The 11,858-nt window shown below is 26.7% G+C and overlaps 1 protein-coding gene across 2 annotated transcripts in view; it reads right to left on the reverse strand.

Annotated features, from left to right (window-relative positions):
• The window catches only part of LOC107450793 (transmembrane protein 104), a 33,169-nt gene extending 21,571 nt beyond the window's left edge, over positions 1–11,598 (reverse strand). The window contains exons 1-9 of one of the 2 annotated variants that reach the window (XM_043056700.2): positions 11,337–11,591; positions 11,004–11,122; positions 8,430–8,551; positions 7,265–7,403; positions 4,223–4,289; positions 3,410–3,474; positions 1,927–1,957; positions 1,736–1,835; positions 759–864 (exon numbers count right to left, since the gene is read on the reverse strand). In XM_043056700.2, coding sequence (XP_042912634.1) covers positions 759–864; positions 1,736–1,835; positions 1,927–1,957; positions 3,410–3,474; positions 4,223–4,289; positions 7,265–7,403; positions 8,430–8,551; positions 11,004–11,048 — 675 coding nt within the window. In that variant the 5' untranslated portion in view covers positions 11,049–11,122; positions 11,337–11,591. Of the gene's footprint in view, positions 1–758; positions 865–1,735; positions 1,836–1,926; positions 1,958–3,409; positions 3,475–4,222; positions 4,290–7,264; positions 7,404–8,429; positions 8,552–11,003; positions 11,123–11,336 lie in introns of both variants that reach the window. The other variant, XM_071180779.1, reaches the window with a different exon arrangement.
• Positions 11,599–11,858: the final 260 nt, after the last annotated feature.

Raw genomic sequence — 11,858 nt, forward strand, 5'->3', positions numbered from 1 at the left:
ACTTACATAGAACTGTTCAAATAACTATTTTCTATTAACAGAAAGTACAAAAAATTTTTTTTGCAAGTTTGGCAAGTGTTCAAACTTAACAACTTTTTTCACCATAGAAACAACTCATGATGAAAAGGTGGATTCAGTTCGCAAAAAACAAAGTATTGCAATTTGATCATATGTAACTAACTGTAAAGAGTTCACATTAGAACATATCAAATTTTCATGCCATTTGAATGATTTTTCGCAGTTCTATGAACATTTGAATTTAGAACTTTTTTTTGTAGATTTCAAAATTTTCGCAAACTTTTGACCGGTAGTGTATATCTCTTTATAAATAAATAGTAAGCTTCCTTAATCTACATTTTTATTAGTGATGTCCCTTTTGAATCATAAATTCTCATTTCAACGAAAATACTACATCTTATTAAGGATGCTCAGCCTTAAGAATATAAAAGAAGGAAATTTTAATTAGTTTTAAACATTTCATTGAAGTAAAACAAAATATCCAGTCTTTAAACAGCAAACCATCTTATCAGAAAGGCTTTGAATAATCTCTAATAAATTTGAGAATTTTAACTGGTGAGCTGTTTATCCAAACATGTATTCAATAAAAGTTACAAATGGTTATTAAAATTTTAGTTATTTAAAGTTTACTAAAGAGTATGGTTGCTACTTTAAATATACCTATTAAGTTATGCATTTTTATTTAGCTTCAAGACTTATACAATCAAATAAATTTTTAACTTAAAAAAAATTTAACTTACCAAATAAATTCTGTAAGCATCTCCTCTGGTGACTGGAATATCAGGATTCCAACAAGAAACAGAATTGTTCTTTGTAACATTGCAAGCTCCACTTGGTGTATAAAAACTATGAAGCATAGAAAAAAAAACTTCAAATATTCATGCTGAAAAACTTGCATTAATATTTGCAAATCCAACTTAAAATCAAATGACTGATTTAATTCAACATTTATTTAAGGACTCCATTTTATCATGAGTTCTAATTAGATTTATATAGCAAAGTGACTATTTCAAAGATGCTTAGTCAGAGAGAGGTATGAATGTAGCATTAGTCAACCAAAGCATTATCCTAATTTATAACTATATTCAAATTGAATTTTTTTTTTTTTTTTTAATTGGTAATATCTGCAGGTATCAAAATATTTTATAAAAAATATTACATTATGCTAAGTTTCAAAATACCAATTAACTTTTTATTAGTCTTCATAAATATTTAGTTGCATTATTTATCTTACAAAATTTGCATGAAGGAATAATAATACAAACTAAATAAAATTTTGCTGTGACTATAAAAATTTTGTCATTTCTCTTATAATCTACTTATACAGTATGTTTCAAATTCAGTCAAAAATTGCAGGGAAAAATGACTTATTGTGAATTGACATTCTAACTTATGTAAGCTCAACTTTAATACACCATTTTGCTAATAAAGAAGATTAGCTGGTGCTAATGTCATAGGTCACATGTGTGGGTATAGATTGTCTTCTTTTTCTTGGAGTGCAAGTACCCAATTTATTGCAATGTCTGTGATCTAGTTTATATTATTGGACAAACAAAAAAAAAGCCCTAAAAGAAAGAGTTCAAGAACACTCAAAATATTAACCAAGAAGAAATTATTGTAAAATTTTTTACCTCCAAACATTTTTGGAACTTATGCTAGACTTTAAAATTTCAAGACGCTAAGGAATTTTAATTTAAAAAAAAATAGCTCTTCTCACCAAGTTACATCCTTCAAAGACTTTGAAACAGCTGCTGCATAGATTGCAAGATCTCCATATAAATAAATAGCGATACAAACATAGAAAATGTTAACACCAACTGAAAAAAGTTTTTTTTTCTTAAATATTATATTACAAACGTCAGGAAAAAAAAAAAGAATTAATATGTTAAGAATAAAAATTTAACTTACTTTTATTAAAAAACAGCATGGCCATCTTTCCCTTTAAAAATAAAATAAATCTTAGTAGCATACTTAATTGAAGTATTTAATCTTTATTCAAATTCCAAATAATGATCTTACAAAGTTATTTATTCATTAATATAGTACAAGCTCTCTATCATATAACCTCAACACTAAAATTTGTGTATCACTGGCCAAATTTTCTAGACCTTAATGGCAGTTCACCAGAAACTTAATACGGGCACTATATCCCTAAGAAAGCACATAGCATTTTATATGAAAAGGTGGGATATTTAAGGGACCCATAATATTCAAATTTATAATTTTTTTTATTAATAAAATTATTATTGTAATGAATTGCACTTTCTAACAATGTGATTTTTTTTTAAAAAATGGGTCAAATATTCACATTTAGAAAACTTTCAGAATTGAAAATGTTGAATTGAAATCATTGAAATTTTAAAAATCCTATCAAAATCTGTAGCAATAATTGCTGAAAAAGCAATCCACAAAACCATATAAACATACATAAAATCCTCACAAATCGGGTGTATCAAAAATTTATTGTCTACACAAATGCATGATTTGAAACTCATTGGTAGTAAATACTGTTGTATTTAAAATATCAAGATCTTAAAAACTATCTTAAGTGATTGAAAAAAGATAACTAATAATTATCAATAAAACAATTTTAAAATGAGGGTGATTTAAGATGGCATCCTTATGAAGTAAATATGTTGAAAATTGATTACTCCAACTCAAAATTCGAGTGCTGAAATAACATTGTGTTAAAAATCGACCTTCAAAAACCATTTGCAGATGCCCAAAAAGTGATAAATAATTGACCAAAAAAAAACTCTTAAATGACATGGATTTTCGATGGAAAAGTCATGATCTAACATGGCAGAAAGTGATCACTCAAATTTGAAATTTGTGCGTCGTAATAAAATCCCATTATAAATATCGGAATTTGAAAAACAATGTGGAGAGGGCTGATACTAACTGCTAAGCAACTATTCGGATTAGCAATGGTGAAGTTGTGATCAAGTGCATAAAAAAGTAATCATTCAAATCCACATATGAGTGTTATAATAGCATTATGCTGAAATGTTGAGATTAAAAAAAGAAGAAGAAAAATAGGTGAAAATGAGCCATAAATGATAGAAAAATGGCAAGGAATTGCCTTTAGTCTAGTGAGTCAGAAAAATGATAATTCAAAGTTTGCATGTTGTTATAACATTGTATTAAAAATATCAGAGATAAAAAGCCACAAGAAAAAAGGTTGAAAAACAGTAATAAATTCTAACCATAAAAGGTAGGACAAAATCTTCTCTTGACCATAACTATGTATACAAAAAAGGCAAAATATTATTGAATAAATGTTTGATATACAATTGGAGATCATTACTTATGGGTAACAAGCAACGATTGTTGAGACAAAAATAAAATTAAAAAAAAAAAAGAACTACATAGGAAAATGTTTTTCACTTACCATTTCTATTCTTTCAGTGATATTAAAATACTCAGTAGAGTTTTCTGCGATAGTATCAACAGAATCTATAAAATTATTTTTAGGAATAGAAAAAAAAAATTACAACAACAGCTAGCATTTGAAAACAACATAATTAAAACTATAATTATTTGAAACTATCAAAAAAATATGAAGTTAAGGAAAATTATTAATTATTGAGAAATAGAAATAAGAACAGAAACTTTTTGACATCTTAGTTCTTCTATTTTCCATAAAGTATTTTTTTTTTATAAAGAAATGATAAATGATGCAAATAAATTTTATTTATGCCATTAAAATATTAATAATTTATTGACCTAAAATTTAGGATGGTCTTGGTATCTAAGATACAATACTGTGTCAAATAATAGATTAAATTATATTCAAACTTTTGAGTTTGACCTTTTCAGGATTTTTCTACAGGAAGCAACTGCCTCATAACAGTATCATATAACAAAGTGGTTTTTCGAAATTTTAATCTATGTTTATTTTTAATATATGTTTCTGACCATGTTTTTTTTCTCACTATAATGAATACATTTACTATACTTTAAAATATATGCTTAATATATTTAATATATGTTTTTTAATTTTTTAATCTATGATGCTACTATTTCATTTTTCTTTATTCTACTCCAAACTGCAATAGACAAAATTTATTGTGATTTAATCAGAATGATCTTCTTTCATTCAATTAAATACAGATAAAGGCAGTTAGTAACTTAAACAATCTTAAATTATTGACCATGACTTTAAATAAGTAAAAACTGAGAATTAGTTATAAATGACACTTACTTAACAACAGTGGAACTTTTTCATTTGCTGCTGAATTGCAAATTACTTCATCATTATCAAATTGTTCCTATAGAAATATAAGCAGATTAATTCGAAAATTGACATTTATAGAAACTAAGTTACTAAAACAATTTTAAAAACAGCAGCATAGCAGTAGTATAACAACAGATAAATCCAGGTTTACGGAAAAACATAGCATCCAACTATTGATTTAAAAAGAAATTTTTATGATCCTGGAAAAAATGTAGAAATGGGGGTAATGTTAAGTTAAATAGATTAATCCAGACATTCTACAGAAGTTTTTTTGAAAAGAAAAAGAAATCAACTTTCACAATGGTATTGCACTGGAAAAGAAATCAACTTGCACAAACTATAAATTAAACTGAAAACTATTTAACAAATATATTTCAGGTAAAGAATGAGAACTGTGAAACACAAACAGAACTGTAATTCTTAACAAAAATAACAAGATTTAATAATTTTCTTTTTATGAGTTTGTTTAATGTGACACAACAGAAGTACCAGGAAATGAACTAAGTTAAAATTGCATTAATAAAGGTATGTTGCGCATAGAGTAAGAAAAAGAAACCCTAAAAATTAATCTAAGTTAAAATTGCATTAATAAAGGTATGTTGCGCACAGAGTAAGAAAAAGAAACCCTAAAAATTAAACTATATTACAAATAAAAATAAGTGAATGATCAATTTTATTATTATTTTAATATCTTGTTCTTATTAGTTATTTTAAAGAACAATTCCAAATGCAGTAAAGAAGGGAGAAAAAAAATAATGTTGCCATAGTTGAAATCCTCAGTAAAGAAAAAAACTCCTCTATGCATAACTATTTGTCTGTTGAAGGCTGGATAAGAAATAAAATAAATTTCTTCTTATAACTCTAGAAAAATAAGATGGTATAGTATTTAGTGACCAAAATTTATTTTATGCATATCCAACATATTTTCCACAGAAAATCTTTTCTTTTTATCTTTCTGATTTTGCTACAAGATAGCTTATCTTATAATTATCAGAATTAATATTGGTCATATAAGTGTATATATATATAGATATATATATATATACAGTGCCCGCCGTTTATTAAAATCACTTTCGTTTTATGTTCTTTTGATTTTATTAAGCGGCTGATTTTATTAAGAGGCGATTCAACATTTGAAAAAAAAAAAAAATTTTATTTTTTGTATTCTAAATGCACACACTTTAAAAGCTGAAATAATGACAACGTTAATATTTCATTTTAACTAATTTAATTATTTTAATAAAGTAAAACCCTACATAAGATTAAATTGCAAATAGTAACCGATCAATGGTTGCTTGAGTTGCAGTACTTAAAATTAACTTTTCAACATCATTTGAGAGTTTATAGAAGTCTTTATAGTTTTCGATATTTCCTCCTCTTTGTTCTAAGCTTGCCGCAATACATTAAGTGCTTTTCTGACTTCCATTGAAGATGGCACTGATGAGTTTATTTCATCTTCTGAGTTTGATTCCTCCATTTCTTGATTGAAAATAACTTTGAAATTTTTGATATCGGTAACAATTTCAGAATCAGATTTTTCTCCTGATGATTGCAGGTTATCGTNTTTTTCCCTCTTTTCTACTTCATTTTTGGAATATTTAGGAATTGGAAACCACTTTCATTACCGACATCATCAAACAAGATATTAAAAATAATAGTTTTTATTTCAACATTTTTCGTTTTAGTTTCTTCTAAAGATCACCCCTTTCCCTCTGTTGTTGTTTTGTTATATTAACCTTTTACGACAGAAAAAAAGTTGTAGTATGTGCGAGATTTTTTTCCCTCTTTTCTACTTCATTTTTGGAATATTTAGGAATTGGAAACCACTTTCATTACCGACATCATACTTTACACTTGATAAAAGAGTATTTCTTCATTTTGCTTTTGAAACTTTCATATTGTCTTTCTTTTGCTCTTGTTTGAATTTGAAATATTGCTTTGACTAGTTTTGTGTTACTTCATGTAAAATAAACTTTAAAATAAAATCAGTTGAAAATGAGCTATATTTTAGGCCAATGGTTCCCAAACTGTGTTCCCTGGAACCGTAGAATTTAGTAGAGAGGGCTCACAAGGTTCCAAAGGTTAGGACTTTTTTACGTGACTTTCAGTTTTTGAATGATTTTTAAAGCATGTAATTATATTTGTATGAAGCCTATAATATATGTTTTCATTAATATTCAGGTTATTCTTATGAAATTATTTGAATAAAATTCCATATATATATATGTGTGTGTGTGTGTGTGTGTGTGTAATAACAGGGCTACAACCCTGTTATCATTGGTTGCAATTAGCTTAAATAATTCAGACGTGAACCACTTATTTCTTCATTGGTTTTATTTATGGGTAGGCTGGTGGCTATAACATTTCACATCCACTCTCCACAAGGGAGGGGGTGGACAAAACTCCGGATGGTTCCGGCAGATCTTACATGGAACACATCACACAGCTAGAGTCATGCGAAAACAATCGCTCCTGCATTAAGTACTAACAGAAACTGAGTGAAAAGGCTCAATCATCGCATACCTTGTAACCCTACACATTAAGGAAAATCATTTAATGCTTCCTAATATGGAAGTGAAAAGGGGCAAGATTCTAAAAATAACTCCTTTGGAATATGAATCTAATTATTATTTATTGGTATGTTTTCAGCGTTGAGTCCCAAAATAGAATATCTCTACACCTATTCTTTACCAAAGACATTTTATGAAAAGAGTTTTAATGTTTTTATTAATACAAAAGTATTTATAATTTTTGTATTATACATATGTAAAGTAATACTTTCAATTAAATTTTTCTAAATAAAATTGCAGTAAATCAACTGCACTTTATCGTAATCAAAAAAATTTATAGTTTTAATTTTGTTTAAAATTGCATTATGTAATAACTATATCAATTAAAATTGTAATAAGTCAAAGAATTATGGTTCCTTTGCAATACCAAGTTAACTTGATACAAAGTTATAAACAAGAACATTTTGCTCTTAACATTACATATATTGAAACATCTTACAACTAACTGTTGGCCTCCACAATCATCAATTATGACATCTTCATTTTTTATAATTTTCTTTAAATGCTTAACAGTACGAAAATGAAGAACAGCATTAGCAGCAGCCATTGATTCTGTCATAAATGTCACTGTGACAAAACTACAAAACAATGGAAAAAATTATAATCATAAAATAACAATGCAGAAATATACATTGAATACTTTAGAAAGACAAGAAAAAGGTTCAAACTGAAAATTAGATCATAATTCTTTTTTGGCTAATTTTTAAATAAATGACAACTACAAAGCAGTAACTCGAGAGAAAAATAAACTTAATGAATTTCTTAAGAAATTAAAACTATAATTTTTTTTTTATGTTTCACTTAAAGTAGTATAAATAAACCTAATTTTATAATTATATAAAAATTTTAAAATAATCATTATCTTACTATAAAAAATATTATTAAATTAACCCATTGCATTCCATTCCAGTTCACAACTACAAATCATATATTGTATTCATAAGTAGAATATTAATTTTTATGTTGAAATTCTGTTTGTATAAAAGTCATAATCTCTGATACAAACAATTCTACAATAACAATCTAGCATTGAACTTGGCAACAGGCATCACACATTTATTTTAGTTTCGCTCATTAAACTAAACTTAGCTTCAAGCAGAAAATTTTTTATATTTTTCTCTTGTATTATCGAAAGAAAACTGCTTAAAAGTATTAAATTACAACAATGAATAATTACTAATAAATTAAACATTCTACAAATAACTAGTATCTACATAAAAGAATATTGATATTTTGAACATAACGATAAAAATCATATATAAGTTAATTTTCCCCCTAAGATTTAAAATTGATGTAAAATTTATAAAAAAGTTTTTAATACAATTTTAATTAACTCATTCAGAATTAAGGTTCAATATAGAATTCTATGAACTTTTAATACACCGTTTAATAAATAACTTATATAAAACACAATTTCTGAAGCAAAATGTAACAAGCTTTAAGTCTGAGAAAATTATAAATAAAAATTTCACATGAGTAAACATAGTATAAACTCCACATAATACATGAATTTGGTAATTCATTACAAATTCAACTTATGTGATATTGGTAACAAATTCTAAATTCTAAATATATTTCAGTAACATGCATTATAAATTATTTACCTCATAAAAGCGAGGACGATGAGTATGATAAGACTGAGAAGCCAACCAGCCTCAGCAATGGGTGAAGGCATCGCGAGAGCACCAGTTCCCACAATCAAGTTGAAAACGTACATGAGACCCATCTATAACAGTTTTTTTTAAATTGAATTAATTGAAACAACAGAATTAAAACTGAAGAAACAATGAAGTTTATTAATAAAAAAATATGATCTATTTACACGAGTTTTTATTATTCAAAAGCTAAAATCTTCCAAACATTGCAAAAGTTTATACAGTGAATTCGCGATAACTCGAATCTGATAGGACTGACCAAAAACTTCGACATATCGGAAGTTCGACTTACCGTTAGTTTTGGTTTTGGACTCTCAAAATATTGTCGGATTATTTAATTAATGCTTATTAATTACAAATCTTCTAAATGCTTACAATATTTAAGATCATTTTTCTGACAAGCCATTTACGATAAGACTGTTTGAAGCACTTTATGATACCCTGGTCCATCGGCTGCAACTTTGCTGTTGTGTTTGGCGGGAGAAACTGCAAGTTTACTGCTTTCAAATTAGGTAGATCACTATGCGCTGTGCATTTATCCATAAAGAGTATCACTTTTCTTTTTTTAGCGAAGAATTTCCGATCCAATTTTCTTACATAGTCTTCAAATAAAACTGATGTCATCCAAAACTTTTTGTTAGACTTGTAATCCAAAGGATACGTTTTTACATTCTTGAAACATCGGGGATTTCGGTATTTTCCGATAACAAGTAAGGGCAATTTCTCTGTCCCAGACGCATTTCCTCCAACTAGGACAGTAAAACCTTCCTTGCACATTTTACCCCCTGAGCAATTTTCATCCTTAAACATCATAGTCTTATTTGGAAGACATTTTAAAAATAAACCCATTTTATCAATATTGAAAACATCATTTTAAATGTATCCTTGAAGTAAATTTGGTAAAGTTTCACTTAACCACTGTTCACATACTTCAAGAGGGACAGCTTTATCTTCTACATGAAGAGTGCGAAAGATATTGTTGCAGAGGGAGGAGAAAGATTTCAGCTCCTAGGTTTTTTTTTCTTGCTTTAAAAGATCCAAAAAAAAATCGAGTTAAAGGGAGTAAAATTCGAGTAATCGAGAATAATTAACATGAAATTAAAGATAAAAGGGTCGGGATCTCATAAAAAAAATTGAGTTATAGTAATATTCGAGTTATCGTACTTCGAGTTACAGCGAATTGACTGTACTAACTTTATGAAATAACGTAAAGGTTTCCAACATATCTGTTTTTTTTTTTCCATTTTTAAACTGATTGGCAGTATTACACCAATGTGTATCTAAATATTATTTCATGATAGATTTTCAGAATTTCCTTTTTTTTTAATTAGAAATCATGTTTTTAACTAGAAACATGTCAGGAACAATTTGTAAGTAGGGCTCATTGTCATACTAAACCATACTCTTCAACTGACTTCTGCAAGTTACTTTCAATATCAATATAAACTTGTGTTTGCCAAAGTTTTTTTTTTTTGTATTTTAAATATATATATGTGTATTTATATATGTGTCATCAGCTCACACAATTATACTTGTAAAAAGGAATGCTTTCTAATACTTTAATAATATAGCGAAAGCAAAATATATCAAAATAATAGTGTGTGGAACACTAATAAAATTGAAACGAAAACAGAATACATCAAGTAAAAAATATACAAAATAAAACATATCAAGTAAAAAACAGAAAATAAAATGTAAACGAAGCATTTATTTAAATACCATTTTTAATCAAATAAATTGAATTAAAAAAGCAAGTAGTAATTTTTATTTATCCAAAAAACAAACAGAAAAGTGAAAAAGTAAATTTATTTTAACCAAACAAATCCTTCTAAAAAGTTCTTGTTTAAACTTGAAAGGTCAAAAAATGTAAATGGTAGGAGTTTTATAATGCTTTTAAGAATTGCACCACTCTAAACCAAAATAATGCCTTTTTGATCATCTTGTAATAAAATAGTTATTTCAACAGAAACAGCATCATAGATGAAACAAAAATTTAATTTCTAAAGCAAAAGTTAACAATAACTTTTATCAAATGTGTCAAATTAAGAGCATCATTCTCATTGAATGAAACATATATAAATAGCTTAAAATTTTAAATATTTAACGTTATATTTAATAAAAATATTTAATATTAACCATTCAGAAATGGTTTCAAATATGTCAGATAGTAATATAATGTTTGTTTTTATTTCACTACAAAATTTACTGTGATACAGTTTCAAAAACTGCACATTTTGACAGTAAATTATTTTACAGTTTTTTGCATCTTTCAGCACCAGCAAACTTCGCTACTGATCTTTAAAAAAATGAAATCATGCTTTAAACACAGTTATGCAAGTTACTTTTACTCAATCAATAAAATAATACAAATGCATGCAATATGTACTATACAAAAATAAATACTTTAAGTGAAGAAAATTATACATTAACTTTTATTTTTAATCTATAATTTAGGCGCATTTAAATAAAGTAATAAAAGTAATAGATATATACATAAAATGAACTATGATAATAAGCTCTTACCATGGACGAATATCCCTCTCCAATATCCATGCTATCCCCGGCCATGTTCAAGATTATTATTTGCTGTACAGGTTAACTAATCACTTTTCAAAAAAGGATATGAAACTGGAAAATCATCTCTAAAATATTTTTAAAGTAATTAATAAACTTCAAATATCTTAAATAGTATTAAAATTTCACATTAGAATGATATCTAATATGTAAATATATGATTATTTCTGAATTTGTAAGATTAAGAATGAAATAAGGGGGACATTTGTTTATTAAGGGGTGTTGTGATTAATCAGTAGAGATACGTAATCTCTTCTCAGATATAAACAAAAAGATATTTACCTGTAAGAGATATGCTTCTGATTACGTTGAACGAACGCAACTTCTAAAAATTTAAAACAAGTAGACAAAATTGCTAGTACAATAATTCATAATAGGAGATCAAAATGGTAATAAAAAACTATTCAAATCATTAAAGAGCAGTAAACTTCGGATTTATAACTCATTAAAGAGTTATAAATTTTGGATTTATAAGAGTTTATTCACATACATCACGTACACTGAGATCGCAAATACATACTATGACAAGTCCAGAAGAAGACGATTGCTTCCGACGGACAGTTTCTACCCGATTGCATCTGTGAGAAATTCAAGAATCTGCTTGCAGAACTATTTTGATTTCTCTAAATATATTTTATCATAGATACTATTTCAGTTTTATTATTTCTTTTAAAATAAATTATTCAAGCATGCAGATTCATTTATTATGCTAATAAATAACTATATATCTCGACTAAGATAGGAGAAAAAATAACTCATTAAATTAAAAGAAATAGACTAATATAGGGGATAAGGACATTTAAC

Source organism: Parasteatoda tepidariorum, chromosome 5 (assembly GCF_043381705.1).
Source record: "Parasteatoda tepidariorum isolate YZ-2023 chromosome 5, CAS_Ptep_4.0, whole genome shotgun sequence".
Taxonomy (NCBI): Eukaryota; Metazoa; Arthropoda; class Arachnida; order Araneae; family Theridiidae; genus Parasteatoda; species Parasteatoda tepidariorum.